Source organism: Falco rusticolus, chromosome Z, assembly GCF_015220075.1.
Source record: "Falco rusticolus isolate bFalRus1 chromosome Z, bFalRus1.pri, whole genome shotgun sequence".
NCBI lineage: Eukaryota > Metazoa > Chordata > Aves > Falconiformes > Falconidae > Falco > Falco rusticolus.
In genome coordinates, this window is record NC_051210.1 from 71,327,936 (window position 1) to 71,352,211 (window position 24,276).

A 24,276-nucleotide genomic window follows, 5' to 3' on the forward strand; every position below is an offset into this window, starting at 1 on the left:
TACAACTACCATCGGGGCTGCAGTAGAAACGTGTGTCCTCTACCAACACTGAACATGGTACTTAAACAAATTTGGGACTACTCCTTCTAGCTAAAGCCACACTACTATTCCAATTCTGTACAGGGTTTTAAAGCACTGTCTATTAAATGCTAAATGTACTGGTGGTAACACCCTGTCCTCTAAACCACTGTTTAGATGTTGCTTGGACAGTTTGTGGGGGTTTTGGGTTTTTTTTAGACGCACAACACAAAGTTGGTGGCAAGTCAGGGAAAGTCTCCTCCCATTCATCAGTCGTTCTGTACAATACAACAATTCTTTAGATCTTTATTAAATGCAGAAGTTGTATGGGGTTAAATTGTGCATAGGGAGAAAAACAATTTACAGTAGTGCTGTGCTGCAAATATTTACCTTTTTTCTTGGAAGAATTCAAGTCATAAACCTAAGGCTACGAACTGTGGAACAGTGGAATACCCAATATCATCCAGCCTCCGCTCCAGCTTTGATGAGGTATGTCACCCCAACTCCTTTGTAAGGGGCACAGACACATTAATGACTCAAAGTCTTACACTCTGTTCAATTTAATAAAACCAAAACCAACTTAGATTAAAAAGGCAATGCTGTATTTGCTATACCACAGAAAGTCAAATTAAATATCAAGGTCTAGTAACACATAGTTAACAATGTGCTCTGTACTACCAGGTATTTATTCCCGAACTCTTCAGTTTGAGATGGGAAACACTATACCTATGCAACAGCCCCACAGTAGTGTGGTAGGCTAACCTTAAACATCCACGTAACAAGTGACAGGACAAGAAGACATGGTCTCAAGTTGCACCAGGTGAAGATCTGGATTTGGTATAAGGAGAAATTTATCTGAAAGGGTTATCAAGCCCTGGAACAGGCTGCCCAGGGAAGCAGTGAGTCACTGTCCCTGGAGGTGTGTGTGAGGCAGCACTTGGGGACATGACTTAGTGGTGGACCCGGCAGTGCGAGATTAATGGTTGGACTGGATCTTGAAAGTATTTTCCAACCTAAATGATTCTATGAATAAATTCACCACCTGCTTGCTTGCTGCATTCATAGGAATAACAGCAGCATATTAGCACCCTACATGGAATCCAGGGGTTGCCCTAGGACTTCCCAACTAGCACACCTGCTGGAACATTCCAGGCTTACGCACGAGGACCCTGCAGCAGCTACCCTGGCTACCTGCTAGCAATACAAGCGCAACACTGAGGGTTGCTATGGGGCTCAGTCAGACCCAATACGGACAGCAGTGGTTAGTTACAGATACAAGAAGTGCAAAGATACTGCAAACATGCTATTATAAAGTGATGCCTCAATAGCACCAAAGCATCTCCCTTACAACACTGTTACGCAGAAGTCCCAGGTTTTGCTTTTGGTCTGAGATCCAGAACCATTTGAGCCCTCCTCCTGCAACATTTCTGCCGATTTATCAGATGGTGTTGAAAGACCTTGTTCTTGAAAGGAAGCAAACATTACAAAGTTTTATCTGAGATCAAGATCACTGAAACTACATTAAGGTTCCGTAATAGTTAATCGGAAAACCTAGCACCACAACCTGGAATTATTTATAACCAGCTTCTACATTTACAAATGCTTATTCCAAATGGGATCTTCAGACTATTTTTTTTGTAACAAGAATACAAAACCCAGATATTACCTTTGTGGCCTGCTAAAGAAAAACTTCACTGTAGCTCCTTAATACTGCTGCTGAACTTTGTACTGAACAGTATTGAGCTGCCTCTCCACTCCTTTACATGTGGACATCCTTTCCCCTATTCACGGTTTTCAGGTTTGGTGAATTCAGACTCGGTCTTCTGTCCCCCTCACAAACAGTAGGTAGCCTCTCATCTTACTGGATCTGAATAGGTTTAATATCATTAGTCATTCTGAGTTCTGCAAACTCAGACAAAGACAATTCCTTAATAAGTCTCATCAAGGTACCTAGCACTTCTTGTAAGACTTTTCAGGAGCTCTAGAGCTGAAAGAGCTAACCATAAGCATCTTTAGGACACCTTAAAGCAACAAAAGCTGCATCAGAACCTGCAACAGTTGCTAGAGGCTCACACTGTTAATCATTGTCATTAAAGAATCTCCCTTGTAAAAAAACAACAATAAAAAGCCTAAAAGAAATACTACAATTGCTCACAGATAATCAGATTTCTAAAGGCTTTATGTAAAAAAAGAAATACTTAAAAAAATATTTATGAAACTACATTAAGGCATAAACCCAAGTTAGAATGATTTTTAATAGTAACAGTACTATGATTAAAGGTGCTCCAGCACTCTGCTGCTTAAGGAGCTCCAGTACACAGCGTGTCCATTGCACCCAGTGCATTGTACATGATCATATGCCACAAGGATTTCTCAGGATTTTCAATCTGCATTTGACGCCCCAAATCTCATGGTTCTTTTTGCTGCTAACAGTTGGCCTTGCGATACTTGTAAAGGGTGAACAATTGATCTTGATGCCAGGAAGCATTTCCCTGAGGAGCTGTAAAGAGCTATCATTCACTATTCCAAACACCTGAAGAGTCTTTAATGTTGGAATTTCACGAAGTTCTCTAGAAAGAGAAAAATATGGAAATAATCATGAACCTGAAAACATTTTTTTTTGCAGTCTGTACCCAAACTTGGTAACTGCATTTCTACAAAGTTCTAGAAGGTAAGCACTTAAGCTAAATTCTCCTTCCTACTTTTTAAAAGCACATACTTAACTGAAACTAGTTCTCTGTACTGACAATTCAGGAAACCTGCTGAGTAAATTGCTTCTTACTGTTCTTTCTCAACACAGTGTAAGCAGACTGGTTCCTGCCCCTTCATTTCCCTGGACTGATTTATTTTGGTCAAGAAGGAATTGCCCCAGATGAAGTTGCAGGATATGGGTCAGGACACAAGCCCCTAGGTACTCTCAGCCTCCAGTCTGTTACAACATACCAGTGAATAGCTAGCCCTGGCTTCTTGAATGCTTCATGTTTGCCCACTCATCACGTGAACTCTCTATCTGTAAGCAAGTGTTAGGCAAAATTGACAAGCAGGCATGCAAGGTATCATCATGACAGCACAAACTGCTACAGAAAAGTTTCTTCAGATCCTCATTTTGGTAGTCCTGTTCCTCTCACAACCTCTTCCTTGTTGTTGATCATTTCTGTAGATTGACATCTTTCCTGAGAGAATTAAGTTGATATAGTAATAATACAACAGAATGACTGATATACTAATAAAAGGCAGAAAATACCCACAAGCAACTAACTCTAAGCTGTGTTTCAGTGGCAACCAGTAACTGACACAGGTGCACACAAAAGCAAAGGAGTATAAACAGATTAGCTAATCAACTGTCAGCTCTGTTAAAGGTTTTCCAAAGGACTATCCCTTCCTTGTTACATAATTGAAAACCTAATATTGACACTGATACTGGTCACTGGCAGCACTGGAATCTCCAGCTGTACCTCACAGTAATGAGTACCAGTAGTATAATGCCATTAAGGGAAGACCAATGGACATACTGATCAGCAAGTTCTGTGAGTACAGACTGAGATCACAGAGAGATTATCTTGGATACCTTTGGTTCCAGTCTGGATTCTCAAAGGTACATGCTCTAGCAGTCAGGTTATTTTATCTCAGCTCCTTATTCCTCATACCAGTAAGTTTTTCAGAACAGTACTTGCATTTCTAAACCTAAAATAAACCTAGTTTAAAATAACATACCCTCTGCATGAACAGCAAACCAAAGCCATTTAGAGATTACTTACATTAAGGAAGCAGGTGATATCTGGTAACATCGGCTAAGACACAGATGTTGTAGAAAGATGAGTTGATGAAAATACCAGAAGCACTCAGGCTTTAACATCACACTGTCACTGTACACGAGAGCATATATAATGGCGGTTTAAGTATAAAGCAGCAGTAAATTCGGTGTTTCCAAAATTCAGGCTAAAAAAATTAATGAGTTTCAATTTCTTTTTCTACCACTGAAGTGTTTTTTTGCTGAGTATGGAGGTAACCCCTTTCTAGTGTGTGTGTGTGTTGTGTGGGAGGGTGTCCTGGTTTCAGCTGGAATAGAGTTAATTTTCTTCTTAGCAGTCAGTGCAGTGCTGTGGTTTGGATTTGGTGTGAGAATGATGTTGACAGGACACTGATAGTTTTAGTTCTTGCTTGGTAATTTTTACGTTAAGTGCATGCAGCTGTGTTGTGCTTGGTTGCAACCACAACAGAGAGATTTTGATTTTCACTGAAGGGCAAGTGAAGCAGAAGCTTCTCTGCAGGCAGATATTCTGCAGCAGATCTTGTCTCGTGCCATGAAAAGACAATTACTTTACACATTAAGATTTCAAAATATTTTAATTTGACTAGGTTAAAACCTAAATACACTTTTTTTTTTTTCCTCAGTTCTACGGCCAAGTAAAAAATACATATCAGATGAACTAAACCTTCTCTAGGATGCTAGGCTTATAAACTGTATGCATCTGAATGCTTCCTTCTACTCTACCTATCAAGTACTATCACTTGTGAATTAACAAATCCTGTATGTATGCAACATTTATGCCAAAGTAACAAGAAATCTTCAAGTTAGTTACCTGCTTCAGATTAGGTCATGCCAGATAGCAAATCTCTTGTAGGTTTAGCACAGAACATATTTTCTGGTTGTTCAATCCTACACAATCATGCATTATTACTATATAGTTACTGCACTGTAGTAGAAGTGGCAGTCCTCTGAACCAGAGCATTTAAGGACCAGGTGCACAGGTCTCCTTACCTTAGATCTAAATGGGTGAGAGAAGGACACCTTTCCACCAGTGTTTTAACGTCTGAAAAGAGGTCACAAAGAGTCAGTCCATCTTCCAGTAAGAAAAACATGCTTTATACAGCCTACTCACTTCCATACATGTTCATTTCTGTTAAAAAGAAAACTTAAGGCTTAAGAGCATATAGTCTGCCTATCAAGATACTTCAGGATACAGGGACTTCTTTTAATCCTCAGTAAAACGGATCTATTTAGTCCAAAGTAGTGTCCCTAAAAGTCAGTTGCACCAGCATCTTACTAAGTAAGTGATACTGCTGTAGAAATCTACCGAGACACAGCAATGGTGAGATGCCTGAAACTCTTACTAGTCAAAAAACACCAAAAATTTTCCACACATCAAATACCCTTTCAGACCATCAAGTTCTTCAGGCATCTCAATTTCTACCCACAGAAAGTTCTCTTCCCCTTTACAGTTATGGTTTTCCTAATTTAAACTGTAAATTCATGATACTATCTTTTCATTGTCTGTAAACAGCATAGGATCACCTGTGGCTCAGATATCACTGAGGCCACTGTTACTAGCAGGTTGTTAATCAACATACAAGAGGATTTTGGTATTTCAGAATTCACGTATAAAACCTAAAGAAAACAATACCTAAATTATGATGATTAGTGAGCTACTGAAATCTTATGCATTAAAAATTGCATTGAAACAGAGTAAAATTACTCATAGAAAGTGTTCTGCAACAGAAGAGCTCTACACATTGTCTCTAATGGTCACATCAACAGAAGGTTCAAATTCTTGATTTTGATGAGATTGTGTAGCATGTTTGTTTATGGGTTTTGGGCTGAGGTAAAAAGAAGACTGGTGCATTTCCCCACAAAGGAATGCATGCCAAGGTCTGTGTGACGTTTAAACAGAAGAAAAGAGAGGTTACCACTGGTATGTTGCCTATCTCCTTGTCAGCCAATGCCCTGGCATCACATTTGCTCATTGAGAAAATTCACTTCTCTGTACCACCAAAGCCATTTCATCCTTTATCTATATCCTTGCCCATTTTGTTGTGCCCTCTCCCCAAATCGAATTTATCTGCATTTTCTATTACCCTGCAACTTTACCTAACTTTTCCTCCTAGAACTCTTAGCAAGTAAATGGTTAATATTGATTACTGAGATGATTTGCCTTTCAAATTAAATGGTATCTGTATGACAGCATGTCAGGCTGAAACTCAAGTAGTTACTATGACTGATGTCTTTTGGAAGATGCCTTCAGCCCCCACAACAGCAGAAGCCTTAAGAAAGATCCAAAAACTATCTGGAAGGCCAATGCACAGTTTACAGTGGAACATGGGATCCAGCGTATCCAGCTTTCAGGACTTACTTCAGAAGTAAGGGCTGTACCTTTCAACTGAAGATGACATGAGCTTTCACCTCACTATTATTTAAATTCAGAAGGCAAATCATCTCACTTCTCATGGCTGAGCCAGAGACGGAAGTAAGATTCTCTGACAGCAAGAACATCAAGCTATATAGAGCACAGAATCAGTGTTGGTGCATGATTTTTCTATATGCACAGTGGATGCCGACCAGAAAAATATATAAAGCCTGCTGCTTTATCTTATAGTGAGATAAAAGGTTTGCCATGCTGTCATTTACCTTGTATTTGTAGATTCTGTCTGTATCCACTTAAATTTAATTGCATTACTTTTGAAGTGATGTGATTGACTGCTGCTTTGACATGGGTGGCTGTGAAGTCACACCAGGACAAGTTCAGCTCCTCCAGCCTACACACAAATGAACAAAGAGTTGTTTGGGAGAATCACCAAAACAGTGAGTTCTGATATTATCTATTACAGTTGATACTTTTAATGCAAAAACTTGTAACACACCTGCTACCAACTTCCTGTATTCATGACTACAAAATCTGGTGTGACAATAATTAAGCACTAGAGCCGGTTGCCCAGTGAAGCTATGGAATCTGTGTTTGGAGGTTTTCAAGATCCAACCACACAAAGTTATCATCAACCTTGCCAGCGCAAGACCAAGCTCTGGGCAAGGGGTTAGTGACTTCCCAAGGCCACTTCCATTAGGAAGTGATATGATTCTCTCCCGGGGACTGCCACGGGGAGACACTGTCTTTTCATATTGCTTTTGGGTTTGTGACCTAAATCTGTTACTACTGAACAGATGTTCACATTGAGAGGGAAAAAAGGCTATCCATTACTAGCAGTGGTCAGATGACCAATTAATCCTAATTGGCATAAAATACTTCATAGTTTTATGTAAGCATTGGTGATGCTGTAACCTTAAATCTCTTTACATGCTTGATTACCTACAGCCAATCACCATTCAGGGCTGGAACAAAGTCTTTTGTGTGCAGGTGTTGTAGATTTAACCAGAGGACCGAGACAGTGAACAGCCCAACTAGAGCATTTAGCTGGCAATCTCTGTATAAATTAAAAACAGTTAAATCACCACTAGCATTCTTAGGATCAGTTTTGCCATCTGCTATTTGCTGTGCACTGTACAGACTGCCATTCTCTAAATAGCTCATGATCCAAGGAATCTGACCAAGCAATAGAAAGCATTACCTACCCATGAGAGGCAGAAAAAGATTAAGGCTTTGTCTGTCCACTAATATGCCGTTTGACTAAAAACATGCTTTTCCAGAAGCAAAGATTAAGTAGATTGTCCAGCATCTCACAGGAAGTCAGCAGAAAGATCACGACATAAACTCCAGACTGACTAGGGCTCAGTTCAATGACTTCCTGGTGGCAGATGGTTTAATCATTGGAGCTGTCAATCTGAACACAGTGCTTCATAAAGTAGGTTACTGAAGGATTATTCTGTCTTGGATGGAAAGGCACAGTGTTTTTGCCATTCATGCTGTACTCTGTTTGCAAAGGGAGCCCTGGGACTCCACTTTTCTGTTTCAAAACACACACTCTACTATGTAAGGGTCACATACTGCTTTCATTAAGAAAATCAAATTTACATGATATCAAAGGAACATAAATGGGGTTAACCCAGCAAGACTTGCTTTAAGGATGATTAAAGAAACTCATTTAAAAATACTGAAGTTCATCTTTGCTATTAAAGAAGAAAATAACTTGATGGGAAGAAACTATCTGACTATTCAGCTAATAATCAGCTGTTTGGCATTCAGGAACAGGCTCATAAAAAACATAGAGACAAGTACAATTGGGATGCCTATGGAAAAAAATACAAAGGATCCTTTTTCTCAGGAATAGCAGTAAGCAGCAATAGTAAAAACTATTTTTGTCTTACGTAGAACAGCTGTTCAACATCAGCTTCAAGGCTTCTGCAGAAAACCCCGAGCACCCACAGAGATTTAGTCGCATCAAATCAGGATTCTTAGCAATGTTCCTGTAGGGAAGAAAAAAGAAAAGTCTAATAAAATTTAAATGTTGGAACATTGTTTGCATTGCTAGGATGTGTGATTATTTTTAAAAGTTAAGATCCCAGGCACAGAATTATTGGTTAAACATGCAGCACCGTATTTTTAGTAAACTGACCAACCTAAGAGTCACTAAGGCTCTCAACCCTGCACTTGCTGTATCACCGTGAAGTGTCAAAGGGGATACTTGCTTATTTACCTGACATTCCTGATAAGTCTGCATATTTATAAACTGCTAAGTTTAAAAGGAAACAATGTATTTTCACCTTGTCTTTGTCGTATACCATTAAATACACACCATGGCTTTATTAAAGATCACTATAGCTCTAAAAGACAAAGCAATCACCACATTCTGAAGTTACCTCTGCAAGATGGAGGTTATTCCTGAAAAACACACATGTCCAAATAGCATCCCCCTGAATGCATTTGTTTGCCAGACTAAAACAGGCTTGCAGTTAGCGAAACTTACATTTGTATCTACATTCGTACACAAGGCAGTAACATTTCATCACTGGTGCCTAGTTAGTACCCCATTTTCAGACACTTTAGTCTGGTATCAAAAGCCAGACTAATGGGTTTGTTTGTGCTTTGTTCCCCCGCCCTGGAGTAAGGAAGGCATCAGAAAGCTCCGAAGTAGAAAGCAGGACACCCAGAGTCTCTGCCACCTGACCTATGGTCCCTGGCACTTCCACAATCACCTGTGATTGAACAGGACATTGACTGCACACCTGTTAAGTGTCTTCCCAGTTTAATCGACCAACAGTTATCTGCTTGACAGAATCTGTGATTTTCCAGACAAAGTGGAGTTTAAGAAAGAAGTGAGAAATAGTGCAGAAGCACAACAACCTTCTGGCAGAAGAGTTACTTATACCCCTTAAAACAGAAAAAAACCTTTATGCCAAACACAGAAGTTCTCTTAGGAGCATAGAAATAGGAAAAAAGGAGCTCTGCTATGCAGCTTGGCTGCAGGAGCCAATCTCCCCCTACTCTGAGGAATGACAAAAAGCCACCAAGAAACACTCTTCCAGAGGAGTGTTTCCTCCTCGCCTCATCTGTTGGAGGACAAGAGAGGAAAGAGGCAGCTCATTTAGCCTGCCAGGTAGGTCTGTTAGGTGCTCGAACTGGCCGTTTCAAAAGACTCCCACAATGAAAAACCCTTAACTGCATTCTTTTGCTAGCCTGCACAAAATGATAGCACCAAATAGAAGGTATTTACTGAATATTCCAAACATGTCACTCACTTGATGATGTTGTCAGAAAGTACTAGTCCCTCCAAGCTGAGGTTCTGCAGCCTTTCACATAGACAAAGAATACTCTGGAGATCTGCCACAGACACCGTGCAGTTTGACAAATCCATATGTTGAATTCTGAGAGATCTACAAAAGGAGAAAGGCAGGTTACTAAAACTGCAATAAAGCCTGTTCTACAAATTCCCCATACCATAAGTATACCCCATACACTAAAACAGTGCAAAGCTTGCAGATCATAATTATACCGTTGTATTCCGCTGTACACTGGACATACAACTAAGCTCACCCCACCTACTGCTAAGGTACCAACTAAAACTGCACAACTCTTATCTTCAACGCATTTAGAGGATTCATCATAATACCTGAAAGTCTACTGTGCTGGAGTTAAATCACTTTGATCTTCCCATATAAAAATGCTGGAGATGCTGACAATTCTTCATGCTACAAGATATAAATTGCAAGTGGATGATGGTGCTTGATACTTTCGAAAAATCACATTAGCTTGGTTTTAAGTAACTGACAGGTGAATACAGATCCTCTAATTTCAACATATGCCTAACCACTGATCAGCTCTTCTACACTCCAGAGACAGCACAAATGCTACTGCTGGCGGAGATCTTAAACCCAAAAATACACAGAGAAACTAGGAATATTTGATATGTGGTTTCAGGATCCACAACATGCAGAAAAAGTCTTACTTGCTTGTTTTAAACAATGGATTCCCAATATAGGATCTTGGGCAGCGGAATGCAGTAACACCTGCAGGCAGCAACTGTCCAATCACTCCTGGCAGCAGATTTCTACCAGTCAGATCAAGAGTATGCCAGAGAGATTCATCAAACCTAAGGCACAGAATTTTACTTGTTAGTGATTTAGAAAGGGTCAGAACTATGAGTACAACCACAGAAAGTTTTCAGTGTCACAAAAGACTGACAGGAGGGAAAGCCATTTTATAGAATTTACTAACGTTAAAATATGTGAGCCATCTTTTGATTATACATACGTATAACCCCCTTCCACATAAACCGAATTATGTGTGAATAAACAAGGTAAGAACCAGATCATTTAACAGTCTATGGAAGCAAATGTTTTCTTAGCACTAAGCGATGATAAGTAATACTTACGAAAGACGATGCCATCTCTTGCAAATCACGGAAACTTTTAGCAAGTCATTTAGAGGCAAACATGCAAAGATTGCCAAAAGCAATTCATCTGGAAGTACATCCCAAGAAACACCTTTAGTGAAAGAGAAACGTGTTTCAGTTAAAGCTGGTTCATTTTTCCTGTTGATCAGATGCCTTGTTTGGCTTGGTTTTAAAAGTACCTCTACAGTCTCCCTCTAGACTATACAGACATCAGCCCACTACTTATTCCCCTTTCAGCTCTTCATTGTAGGAAGACAGTACCGTCTTTGCCTAGGTATGACTGGCAAAGGCAAAGCTTTTGATAACAACAATTTAGCGTACATAATAAAGTTATACAAAACCAATTTCACTGAAAAGATGACAATAATCTTTATTCACATACTCACTTTTGAAACTGGCATTTGCATTCTAAGGCTTGTAGGGTCCTCACTTTCTTTTTCTTCCCCTGCTGAAATGCTCATCCTTCCTGTGCATGTCAGCTCCCAGAAGAGAGCCCAAGGTGAGCTATGCTTTTGCACGGTATACAGAGAAAACCAGGTACTGCAAACTGCTCGTTAAAACACACATGCTAACTACCACCGCCCCCAGCGTTATCTGAAAGGATGTGGTGCATCTCAACTTCTCAGGGAGTTAACAGTATCAGTAGATACAAGGCTCCAGAAGGTGTTGCCATGTACACGGGAGATTTCTGGGTGGTGGAGCTCAAGAACAGCTGCCAGTGATCCAGCACTGTCTCATTTAAAAGCAGGGATGTCTGAGGGTATTCCCACTTTTCATATGACAGCCTAGTGTCTGGAGCAAGCTATTTCTTTATTGTGCATTCTGTAGTCACTGCAAACTGAAAATACATTTTGATACCAGAGGAAGGAATACAGCATTCTATAACCCCTTCTTCAAGTGCCCCAGGTCTTCAGGCTACAGCCCTGCTCTTTCCCTCCCAGTCTTTTTCCAGCCCAGGAACCTTACACCCTTTACTGCACCTTCCCTGTAGCTCTCTGGCAGAGTTCCTTGCCTTGCTCACCACTCAGCCCCAGCAGAAGACAAGATGCTGGGCCCCTGGCATACCTCAGCCTGCACTGCAACAGATGCGGAATGGATCCCTTTGGTCTCAAGGACCAAGTATCTTACTGCTTAGATGCTTAAGTATCAAGCCTCGCTGGGTTTCAAAGTTGTACTGGGGACAGCAGCACAAACAGTCCATATTCATCTGGCAGCCACTGCTGTGCCCTGAAGAGCTTGGCCCTGCTTGGTATGTGGCAAAACATCTCCTGGAATAGGTCCCTTGGGCAGAGCAACAGATGCAACTTCAGGCCCTGCTGGGCACAGGTGGCACCCAAGTCCCAAGCAGCAAGAGCTGACAGACACAGAGGTATGCCGCACAAACCCCTAGCACACAGATGGGGGCTGGTGGGGCTAGGCGGGAGCCAGCCATGGCTTACATGAGTCTCAGTTCTGGAGCCTGACGTACTGCCTCTAGTTAAAGGCTTACATAAAGGAGTATTTATCTGCCCAAGCCTGAATGCCACTAGATCTAAAAGTGATACTCTGCTGGGAAAGAGCACAAGCCCGCAAAAAATGAAGTACTAATGACTTGTGATACCCACTCTCCATCTCTGCTGAAGGGTGAACAAAACCTGGACCGGGGTGACAGTACCTGACTCTGCCTCTTGGAGCAGCCGAAGCCGACGCACAATGATGAAGTCCTTCACCTTCTGCCGTTTCGGAGGAGGACAGGACGAAGACACCAGCAAGTCCTGTGGTGTGTTTTCATTGCCCAGCTTGTCTTTCTTAAGGACGGACACTCCCAGGCCCGAGAGGGACTTCAAGGTCTTGCCGGAGTCGCAGTCCCAGGTGAAGCTGCTGGAAACATTGCTGGTGAAGGATGGTATCTCCTGGAGGTGTTTTCTGCAGAGACAGCAAAACCCACAGGGCTCTGAAAGTACCGCCAGACTGACACCAAACAGGACGGGGCTCCTCGCACAGAACCCTCTGACAGTCGCGCATAACCCACGTCCCCCGGCAGGGCGATGAGCAGCGCTGCGCCCGCAGCGGCTGGAAGCGCAAGCAGAGGCCACCGCGGAGGCACGTGCTCGCTGCAACAGCCCGCCGGGGACCAAGCGCGCCCCGCTGCCGGGCGGCGTGAGGGGGCGAGCGGGGGGACCGGCGAGAGAAGCCGGCGAAGAGGTGGGGGCGCGGCCCGACCGCCCCCGCCCCCGCCCGGGCTTCTCCTCCCGGGAGGGGCGGCGCGCGGGATGCGCGGGCAGCGGGCGCTCTGCCGCCGCGCGGGAGGCGGGGGCGGGGTCCCAGCGCCGGGCGGGAGCGGCGCCGCGCGGGCTGTGCCCCGCCAGCAGCCTGCGGCACGCGCCTCCGGGGCCCCAGCGCCCCCCGTCCCGTCCCTTCCCGCGCCGGACACCCGTGGGGTTCCCGCGCGCCGGGCGGCAGGGCTCACGCGCAGCCCGGGCATGGCGCGGCTCTCCCCCACCCCGCCGGCGGGCGGCGGGCGCCCCCCCCCGTACCTGTGCATGGCGGCAGCCCCGCGCTGCGCCCGGCGCCCGGCCGTGCCACCCTCCTCCGCACCGCGCCGTCGACCCGCGCGCCACGGTCCCCCGGCCGGGCGGAAGCCGGCGGTGCCCGCCGCAAAGCCGGGCGGAAGCCGTAGTTCGCCGCCGCGCACACCTTTGCCCGCCGCCTCAGCGCGGAGGGGCCGTACCCATCGTACCTTGCGCTCGCCTCCGGGGCGGGGCCGTGACGACAAAGCGCCACCGGGGGGGCGGGCGGCTGGTGAGGGGCAAATGTCAGCGGCCCCGCTCGGTCTGACGCGGAAGGAAGCGGCCGCGGCTGTCGGCGGGGCTATCTGAGCCCTCGAGCAGAGGCCGGCGGCGGCCGGGATGGAGGCCGGCGGCGCGCCGTGAGGGACTGGCTCTGCCTGCTGAGCAGAGGGCTCTGGTTGTGGTGAGGGAGCGGCGCGGCCCAGGGTGGCAGCGGGCGGGGGGGGGCCGAGGCCGGATCGCCGGGGCCGCGGGAGTGCCGCAGCGCCGAGTCACGGCGGGGTGTGTGTGTGTGTGTGTGGGTGGCGCTGCCGGGGCGGTGGGTGACCCGCGTCGGGAGCAGGGGGGCCCTGGGCATGTCCCGGGCGCCCTTCGGGTGGGAAGCGGGTGCAGCGACCGTCGGGGTATCGGGGGGCGAGGGGGACATGCGGTGTCGACGCGTCCTTTTTCCGCTCCGGGGCCCTCATTTTTCCCTTCTTTCAGGGACCCCAGGCACGTAGGTTACAGGGACGCGTGTTGGTGTCTGCTCGGTGCCTGCAGACTTGGATTCTGTGCACCTTACAGGCCAGCCGGTATGCAGCTACCACCTTTATGGGCGTTAATGTGCGGCGGTTTGGAAGACCAGAATTCTGCTGACGGTGACGTTTTGCCGTGAAAGGTTTTTCCCGTGTTTCAGAAACACCTTCGCTGTGAAGGCCTAAAATTTGATTTTATATTCTGGTCCTGTCCCTGACCGTGCTCGTTTAGACTCCACAAGCCTCACACCGTGTATGTGAGGCTATCTTTTGGTAGTGCAGCTCTTCACGTTTTTTTTCCAAACTGCTTGTTTTGAAATCGGTGAGGCTGGAAAACTAGCGCTGAACACACCTATTACTTTGCTCTTAGTCAGATGCTTGCTTGTAAATGCTGTCCTTTGTTTACTGCATAACGATGGAGAGATGTGCCTATAAAACTGAAGTTAGTAATGGAACGCATGGCGAATTGCACACAGCTATTTAGTCAGGTGTAGACAATGATGTGACTCAAATTAGCATTCATATAATCTTAAAAAAGAATTTCTGATAACTGTTTCCAGTTTTAACTAAACTCATGGAACAGTTGTTTAAAGGTTTTTGAAGGGGATAATCTAATGAAAGAGAAGTGTTTTTTTAGTTTGAAGAAGTGATTATATTTAACCTGTTCTGCAGCCACTTTTTTCTTTGTCAGTCTTTGCTTTCCTTTATTAATGTGTGGGAAATAGAAAGAAGACTTTGCTGAAAGGGATAAAATCGATTTATTTTTTTTAAAAGCTCTGAATTAACAAATAGTCTTATGTTTGCCTTATTGCAGTGTTAGGGTTGTGATCATGTGAGTGACTGCCTTACTGCCACCTGTTTTATGTGATTGCATTAGTCTGGCAGCCCAGGAAGCAATTTCTGTTCTTTTTTTAGGTTCTTTTTGCAATGCTACAGCTTTTGTATCTGATTCTATTTTAGTTCCTCCAAGCAGGTAGGTTTTTTGATGTGTTATTACCAGACTACTCCTGTAAACCCTATGAAAGCATCAGCTTCTGTGGTACTTAGTATCCTGTATTAGAGGACAAGGCAGCATGATGTAAAGCAGATAAACTTCCAGTGGCTTTGTATTGATGGTCTCTGCTTGCTTTTGAATGCAAAACTATCTGTGTTCCTTGGTCTTTAATTTCGTGCTTCTGTGGAGAACCTAGTTTCCCACCAAATCAGAGGATATTGCTGTTTTGAACGGATTTGGCACAGCATTTTTATTTTTTTTCTTGTCATTAGCAGATACAAACCTTGATTCCCTAAATATTGATATATGATCAATTAAATATTCAGTCAATTTAAAATCTTTTCTTTGTTGCAAGATAGTTGAGATTACAGGTACTAATAAAGTATTAATCAGTACATAGGCTAGTGTTTCTTAGAAGAACAAAGCAATGTAAATCATATTGTTTTGATTAATCTCAGAGGTTTGATTTGATTAATCTCCCAAATAGTGCAATCAAGTGACTTCTCTGGTTGGTTTTCTCAGGCAGTTCATGGCTATTTTCCTTCTTTAGATAGTTTGCTCCCTGTGCTGAGATTAAGCAGCTTTTCATCTGTCAGTTGTCTGCTTATAAATACTGTTTCCCTGAGCTGCAAAGGTCAATGTTTAATAAGGATGTAAAAAACTCCTCCACCCCCACCCCTTCAAAACCTGAAACCAAACAAAAAAGAAATACCAGCAACACGCTAAGCAGACTTGGATATGAAAATGGCTGAAGGGATTATTTTTGTTGTTGCTTGACCTCTTGTTCTCTGAGATTTCTAAAATGTGAAGTTAGCCCATTTGGTTGTTTAAAGATGGAAGTGTCAAGGGCTCTTAGTGTGGGGCAGTTCTGTCTGTCAGTCCAAAAGGTTTGCTTATGTCTGAAGTCTTACTTTAGGATTCTTAGCAGCATAGCTTTGCAGAGCAGGGCAGGCTTCAGAAACCTATTACAGGTGTTGTGGCATACTATTTTTGTTTTTGCCAAGTGAAATATGCTGGAAGAAGCTCAGTAGGAGCTCACACATTATTCCCTGACAGAAAGGCAAAAGGGCAACACTGAACTGTCTGTTGGTATTTGGCTGGAGATGGCAGCTTTCAGTTTATACTTGCCACCGAGTCGTGAATTCAGCTTGAGGGAGATGCTGTCACACAGATGTTTCTTTCGGTATGCTGTGGCTCTCACTCAGTTTTGTCCATTGCTATCTTTGATACCTCTTTCATAGTTTTGTAACTTTCTTGGTGACAGTTTTTTTCAGAGGTAATTATGGCATTTAAAATACAAGGTAAGGCAAGGAAATCTCTAGCTGGTTGGTTCTTCAAGTGTTTTAACTGAAATATCCCGCATTTCTAGAAATGTAACTTTTCCAAATCTGTTCAATGATCTTTACCTGTGACAACTTCAGGAACAACAAAAAAAGACTGCAGTATTCTAGAAATGGTTGAAGTACCAAAGATGTGAAAGCCAGAAGCCTGGTGGCTGTACTTATTGGTTGGAAGAAGGGTTCGCCGGAGTCAAGAAGACGCTCGATATGAGATATGCATCTTGCTCAACTTTATTAGTTTCTAACACTACTTATATAGAACCGATACACATGCATATTCGTAAAGCAGAAATAAAATTGGTTAGTAGTCTCTAAACATGCGTGGTTCTCACACCCCTAATTATCATGACTAAAATAAGCCTTCTATCCATGTAGCTAATTGAGTTGCTGTGCTTCAGCCTTGTAGTTTGTTACTCCCTATTTTCCCATACGGGTCCCCATCTTTCTTGGCCCTGCACCTGCTTTCCCAGCAGCTGTAGCTTGTTACAGCCACGGCCTGTTGGCACAACATAATTACTTGGTCTCAGGATTCGAGAATAGCTCAAGGCTACCTTCTTGTTAACTTCTGCACAGCAACTTCAGTACAATTCTGATTACAGGCCTATTCTAATACCAGGCCTGGATTGTGCAGATCTTCAGAGATTCTAAGGCCACGCTTCTGCAGCCATTCTTCTACATTTATTACTAATTTTTGAAGGACAGGGAGAACTACAGATTGGCAGACTAGTCTGCTTCCTTTTGGTTTCCTGAAAAAAATCTGGAACGAAAGCTGTTTGTAAGCATCTAGAATATAATAGCTGAGTAAAAGACAGCATCAATTTGTCAAGGACAAATTTTTGAAGTAATTAACTAATTTCAGTGGTAGGTCTACTGTATACGAGAGGATCAGTTGATGTCTTATATTTGGTCTTTAATAGGACTTCTGATTCTGTTTCTCAGTATGCTTTTCCTTGGGAAGAACAGTTGGGAATAGCTACTGTTGTGATTAAGGAGGCCAGTTCCTTGTCAACTACTTTTCATGATTTTCACAAAGAGTTTCCATCATGAAATAATGTGATTATTAAAACTTAGAGGCGTAAAGCTAAAAGGGATTGTAGACCGTTTTGTGTGTGGTAGTGGAAATCAAAATGCCCTGAAGATTCAGAAGCCTCTGGGAGAGGAAAGGGTACAAATGCGTAGAGTTTTGTGCCTGCGCTTAAGCAGGAACACCCAGCACCCAACAAACATGGGATCGAGAACAGTGTTGCGTTTCTTAGAGGGAAATAATTTGAAAAGCCTAATAAGCTGACTACATGAAGGGGAATCACACAGGTTATACTTCTTTTTATCCATATCAGTAAGCCATGTGAAGCAACGTTCACCCTCAGTACAGGCCTTCTCAGGCATTGGCTGGGATACTGCGTAGGTTCCAGCACACTGTAGAAGGAATTGGGTAAGCTGGGGAGACAGTCATGGGCAGCAATGAGAAATCTGCAGAAAGTGTCATATTAGACTGACTGGAAAGAAATGAAGCACCAATTACATTAGTCTGCAAAATGAAAAATCTGCTGGTAAAATGTTTCCCTGCAGAGCTTTAAAAGACTAAAACTGGTACAGTCTGATCTGGGATTTCTGATTAAAGGGGTACTGGACTCCATGTTACTGTGACCAAGGCCTTTTCCTCACAAATACACTTCTTTTTTTAAAAAAAACTTTTCTTTAAGGAGATGTTACTGGACTGTCTTTGTTGTTAAATTTGGTGCTATATAAAAGCTCCAAGAAAATGTCTTTTTTTTCATTCCCTGCTGCTGCATTTAGTAACTTGAGTATTTCTGCAACAGACAGGATAGTTAATTCATTTGTAATGTAGATAGTCATGAGTGTGCTTAGTGTTCAGCCTGGCAAGGTAATTTAATACTGTTGATAGTGGGGAGTCTCCAAGGGAATTAGGTGTGAACTGAGCCATTTATGGTGCTTGCCAAGAGTTATTAGCAGGGTTTGGACTCTAGAGGAGTTTGTGTCAGAATTTTGGAATGAATTTCCTACGTGGGGGTAACCAAACACTTCCATTCAAAAAATTAAAAACTGTCTGATTTTGTCTATATCTGCAACAAAGCACAAAAATCCTAAGCCTACACAAGAGCATGTCCTTCCTTTTCACTGGTTAAGTTGCACTTCCAGTGCCACTGTTTCATCTTTGATCCTGTTTGTATTAGTCTGTAGCTGCCTTGCTCTCCAGAAACAAGAGCGTGCCAACAGACACTCTTCCTTTCAGAGTGAGGAATTCTGTTACTTTTTGTCATTGGTTCATAGGAGCGTCTTCTAAGCAGCTGAAGGTTGTGCAGTACAAGGGAACTCTTGTGAAGTAGTTCACTGATCTCAGGAGAACATTCTTTATGGGTTGTGAATCTCAAGTTCACTGATCTCAGGAGAGAACATTCTTGACGGGTTCTGGAATTTCAGGCAGCTGATGCTAGGGAGCCATGTGCTAATAGCAAGAAGCCTGTCTAAATGAAGTGAAGAAACAGAACAATAGGTAAGGAGCTCACCTTTCTTTGAGCTAACCACCAGGTTCATAGGCAAACGCTGGCCAGCCCCACAGGAAGGCAGGGCTTTACAGCCTGCAGTAATGTATTTTAAGGTTTGATTCTGGGAGCGTGGGTCCCTGCCCTGTTAAGCAGGACTTAGCTCACGGGAAGAGCTCCTCTCAGGCACTGCATTTCTCACCCGGTGGCCTTTTTTCCCATTTAAGCTACCTCTGCGGAGAGCTAGTTTTTAAGACCTTCTGTCTAGAAGTTTTGAACTGTAATTTTGAAGATGCGTGCACGTTATTTCAAAACAACTCTTACCTGTTATCAGTTGCAGTCTGGTGAAAATTAGGCCTTTCATTTTGTATTTCAACATTAAAATAAAAACCATGGTCAGAACCGTGCTCCTGTAGCAGACACCACAGAGCACGAGGCACCTTGGGCCCTAGTGACCTGCAACAGCAGGATTCCACCGCAGCCTCCACCCTCCTGCGTCACATCCAGGAACAGACCAGAAGCTTTAGCAGCTGCAGACACGCACAAGCAAGGTCCGCACGGACGAACTGCACTGGATGAGAAGCTTTGGTGCCAAGGTTATTCTTTCTTCTGTTTTAGCAGTAAGAGGAAAAAGTGCAGCCGAAAATGGACCTGTAATGCAAATCAACTTCTGGCTTCAGGGCTGGTGCTGTCGTGAGGGTTTGGGCTTCTGTGACAATGGGACATTCCTTGACTATAGCCTGTTAGAGAGGAACGGGATCCACCTGTGTAGAAGAAGCAAGGGAATCTGTGGCAGTAGGCTGGCCAGCTTGGTGGGGCTGGCTTTAACCTGAAGGACTGGTGGGCATGGGTCCAAAGTGGCAGTGCTCACGCCGTCACACCCAGCTGGGGAATAAGCCAGGCCAACCAGAGCAGCAATGTATGTTCCTTAGCAGCCTCCCAAGAGCAGAACCAGGCGGCCAACGGCTTCAACTGCCAGTCTCTTTTCAGTAGTGCCCAGTGACACAGGACACGGGCAACAGGCACAAATGGCAACACAGGAGGTTCCGTCTGAATCTGGGGAGAATATTCTCTACTTGGAGGGTGACAAGAGCCCTGGAACAGGCTGCCCAGAGAGGCTGTCGAGTCTCCCTCTCCGGAGTCATTCAAAACATGCCTGCGTGTGATTCTGTGCAACCTACTGTAGGTGAGGCCGCTGTAGCAGTTTGCTTTGATAAGGCAAAGCAGCTTGTGTCTTGGAAAATGAGTTTAGCTGTAGGTCTCAATTCCCTTTCTATTTTATCATATTCAGTACTTTTTTATAATCTTTTTGGAACTTTGCTCATCGTAGTAACTAAGTGCAGCATCTTGCACAAAAGCTTTACACCTTCTGTTCTGAGAGCAGCTTTTTAGGTGTGACTGTAGTAAAAAATTGTGTAGGTGTTAGTAATGGAGAATACAGTGTATAATTTTTTTGTTTACGTAGTATAAGGTGTGGCTATAATGGGCACCCAAAGCTACATATGTCAGATAGCACTGACTTAATGACCTTGGTATATAGTATTTATTTTTCAGTAATTTTTTGAGGTGGAGTTTGCTCCTGTACAATAAATACAGAAGACTGTTTTCTGAGGAAAAGAGAGTGGTAGAGTAGAATGTCAAGGACATGCTTAGAATAAGTGGTTAGGGAGTAGATTAAATATCTCTGATTCATGATTTACAAATGATCTAGCCAAAATGTAGTACAAACAGAACGTAAGGGGGGGGGTGCTTTGACATAACAGAAATGCTAATAATTTGATTAAAATGTTAGATGAAAGGGAGAAGATATAAAGTGAGTGTGCATCTGAGAAAAAATCAGGAAGGTAGCTCAATCTGTTTTTTTTAATATGGGATACTCTGTGTATAACAGCTGATATGGAGTAAGCAGACTGCTCTACTATTTGGGAATTAAATGTGAAAGTAGCAAATTGGGGAGAAAGAAAAACTTCAGGAAAAAATCGGAGAATGATTGTTCTGTGTGTTCTCAAGGAAGTACTGCCATCACAAACTTTGGAATTTTTTAGCGGAAATATGACAGTTTTCACTGCTCTAGTTCCTTCATCCATAACGGATCTGCTTAAACAGTATACTGAGAAATTCATAAAAGTAGTAGTTCAACAAATTCTGAAGGGATTTAAACGTAAATTGAGGAAAAATTTAGTAGTAGCATTCTAAAGTTCCAATGAAAGGTGAAATCACTGAAAATCCGACACTAGGGAAGCCATAGCAAAAACTATTTCAGTTAAATCAAACCAGCAATAAATGGTAATCTTGATGAAGCAGCATGTCAGTCTGACCAGAGTAATAAACTTTTTTGTTTAACATGTGAAGTACCTGTGGTAAAATGTTGCTTATTGAAAAGGTCAGGAGCAGTTTAAGTGAAAATTTAACAAGTCAGTGAAATTTTCTGTAGTAGTCATGCAGCTCACTGGCCCTTTGCATAATAGCATGCTACTATGAAGATGTATGAACTTTTTAGGCACTTGTGGCAGTCCTGACTATAACGCTGAGTAACTAAACCCAGAAAGATGAGCAAAGCAAAAACATATCATGGTAAGACTATTAATGAATGGGTGAGACCTTTGCTTCTCTGAAGAACAGGAGAGGAGCAGGAAGATGAATTATCTAGCATGTTACCTCCTACCACGTGAAATTTCAAACCTAAAAGAGGCGCATGCAAGTAGATTTACATGTAAGGCCCTTTATAGGCAGATACAGGACCAGCTGCATGTTCACAAGCCCTGGCCCTCATGGGGGACTTCAGCCATCCTGGTATATCTTGGAGGAACAACACAACAGGGCATAGGCAATCCGGGAGGTTTGGGAAATGCATTGACAACAACTTCCTAATCCCAGTGACAGAGGAGCCAACAAGGAGAGGTATTATGCCTGACCTTGTTCTCACCACCAAGAAGAGGCTGGTGGGGAATGTGAAGCTCGAGGGCAGCCGTGGCTGCAGTGACCATGAAATGTTGGATTTGAAGATCCTTAGGACAGCAAGGAGGGTGTACAGCAGGATCACTACCTTGGACTGCAGGAGAGCTGACTTTGTCCTCATCAGAGATCTGCTTGGTAGAGTAACCATGGGATACAGCCATGGAGGAAGAGGCATCCAAGAAAGCTGGTTAATATTCAAGGATCACCTCCTCCAAGGTCAGGAGTAAAGCGTCCCAACAAAGATGAGGTTGGGCAAAAACACTAGGAGGCCTGCATGGTTGAGCAAGGAGCTCCACGTGTTACCGAAATCTCGGAGTGAAGAACTTATCGACACCAATGTGATGTAGATAAGCAGACACTTCTTTATTAACGGCCGGGTGCGTGAGCGAGTCCTCTCACGATCAATGCACACCAGGTCTCAAAATCAGACACCATATATAAAACTTATTCATACATATTCATTAAATGTTCATACATAATCATAATATTTCCCATAAATCATTAACATATTCTCCTCCCATATCCGATTCTGCGCAATAGAGCTTAGAAAGGTCCAGAAATGGGTCTGGGGTACGATTTGGGTAGGTGGTATATGAGTCGGTGGTCGCGATCTCCCCCTGCCGGAATTACCTTTTACTAAAGTTCACGGTTTCTTGGCAGGCAACTACAAGCTGATCCAGTCGACTCTTCCCAATTTCCGTTAATCTCATATTCTGACATCTCAATACACTTTCTATATACAGAAGACTGGTCAGATACAAAGAAACCTTTCAAACGCTAAATTATTACTTAAGTTTCAACAATGATTCCGGCCCATTCTTCTGGCCTTGGTACAGGATGTACAGAGGGTCTCATAACAGCTTTTACTAAATAATCATAAGTTTCCTCAAAATATATTTTTATCCTTCTGTATTTCTATTCTATAAAATAATTCTATAAAATCAAATAATCAATCAAATAAAGTCAATCAATTTTAACTTATTAACAAATCGATAACATTTCCCCCCTTTGAAAGTGTTGAAAATCATTATTTCAATACTTTCACATTATTTACATATCATTTGTTTCAACATATTTTGGTGGTGGGCTATACCTTGGTGGACTAGTAGGTACTTCTCTCATAATCATACGATTGACTGCAATCCTATTGGTAAACTGCTTCTTCAAACATGCATATACTAGCATGCTCATCAAAAAGACAATCAGTAACAAAAACAAAGTTTTGATTATGGATTGTATCCAAGAGCTCAAGTTCCATCCTAATTTGTTAAAAATTTTTCCAAGCCAATTTTCTGACATATCCTTTTGAATTGTTTCAGTTTCTTTTTCAATTTTTCCTAATAGGTCTAGATCATGTTCCACATCCTGAGTGACATTTGGAATGTGGATACAACAGTGGTCCAATTTATCCTTGAGATACCCACATACTCCATGTTCTTTAAGTAGGAGCATATCTAGTGCCATTCTATTTTGTAAAGTCATTCTGGAGGTCGCCTGTAATTGTATGTTCAATTCCTTAAACCCCTTTTTAGTAACGTTTGCTAATTTTTCCACTTGACCAGTTAACTTATAAAGCCATGCTCTGTTCCTGTATGATGCTATAGGATTTAAAAGTGGTTCAAGTGCCCAGCCAATTTTCACTCCTGTAGATGGTTCATTCCAATTATCATCATTTGTCTCAGATCTCTTTATTCGTTTAAGTTCTAAATTTTCTAGGGATCCTCTAAATGGTGATTTCTTTCAAATCGGACACAATGTTGGCATGCCTAAAGTAATTTGTTTCACTTTACCATCTAATGGTAGATGAGTTGTCCAGGTTCCATCACTCAATGCCCAAATTAAATGTCCAGGACTTCGAATAGTAGCTTTTCTGCAACTAAACAAAGTTCCTCTTCTAACTGTAAAAGTGCTGGTTAAATTGAGAGTATTCTTTAAACCTCGACAAAAACAACCATATTTTAAAGCAGCAGCCAAAGGAGGGATTCTTTGAATTATTAAGTCTACATTGTTGCAATCATACGCTTTTTCACATTTCCACCATGGCACTATTTTATTCTCTTTTTCTCCTAGTGAAGTTGATCTGTCATTGACCCAGGGTAATACTGAAAACACTTTTCCCTCCCATGTAAAACACCAAGGAGTTTTTGCCATATACTGAAAATGGGAATATAAGGTCATAGACCAAACTGAATCCCAAACTGTTTCCTTTTCTTGTAGGGTTCGATTCTTTTTCTCACATTTTGTCTCGGTTATCCATACACTGGTGTTTGTTGTAGCCATTTTAGGGTAATAACACCATCCCTTGTTCCCTAAATCTCCATCTAATCCCGGTTTAGCCACAAATCGTCCTTTACATTCCCACATGGTTGAATATACTGGTGATTCTTCTCCAACTTTAACCTTTTGCAATTCCCAAGTTTCCCTAGGTTCTTGTTTACAATCCATCATCTCATTTTCATATTCTAATTTGGTCAAATTCATGGTTAAGATTCCCCATGAAATAGATTCACTTACTGCCCTCGGTATTGGTAAACAAGCAGTGATTTGCGTAACATTTTGTAAATTGGCAAATTCTTTAATCAATCCCACCATCAAATTTTCCTCAGCCGTTTATTT

At 42.7% G+C, this 24,276-nt stretch overlaps 2 protein-coding genes across 3 annotated transcripts in view; one reads left to right on the top strand and one right to left on the bottom strand.

Moving 5' to 3' along the window:
- Nucleotides 1-310: 310 nt before the first annotated feature.
- SKP2 (S-phase kinase associated protein 2) lies at nucleotides 311-13,315 on the bottom strand. 2 transcript variants are annotated; one of them, XM_037372988.1, is made up of 11 exons: nucleotides 13,098-13,315; nucleotides 12,236-12,486; nucleotides 10,561-10,672; nucleotides 10,135-10,278; nucleotides 9,428-9,562; nucleotides 8,057-8,155; nucleotides 7,105-7,215; nucleotides 6,425-6,552; nucleotides 4,781-4,832; nucleotides 3,777-3,884; nucleotides 311-2,588 (listed from the first exon to the last, which is right to left on the bottom strand). In XM_037372988.1, the coding sequence occupies exons 1-11, from the start codon at nucleotides 13,103-13,105 to the stop codon at nucleotides 2,372-2,374; spliced, it is 1,365 nt and encodes a 454-aa protein (XP_037228885.1). In that variant the 5' UTR covers nucleotides 13,106-13,315; the 3' UTR covers nucleotides 311-2,371. The 2 variants fall into 2 exon arrangements, with proteins under 2 accessions (XP_037228885.1, XP_037228886.1); XM_037372989.1 differs by lacking the exon at nucleotides 7,105-7,215.
- Nucleotides 13,316-13,330: 15 nt separating this feature from the next.
- LMBRD2 (LMBR1 domain containing 2) overlaps nucleotides 13,331-24,276 on the top strand; it is a 42,701-nt gene continuing 31,755 nt past the window's right edge. The window contains exon 1 of the mRNA XM_037372990.1: nucleotides 13,331-13,533. The gene's annotated coding sequence lies outside the window, so the exon portion shown is untranslated. The remainder of the gene's footprint in view (nucleotides 13,534-24,276) is intronic.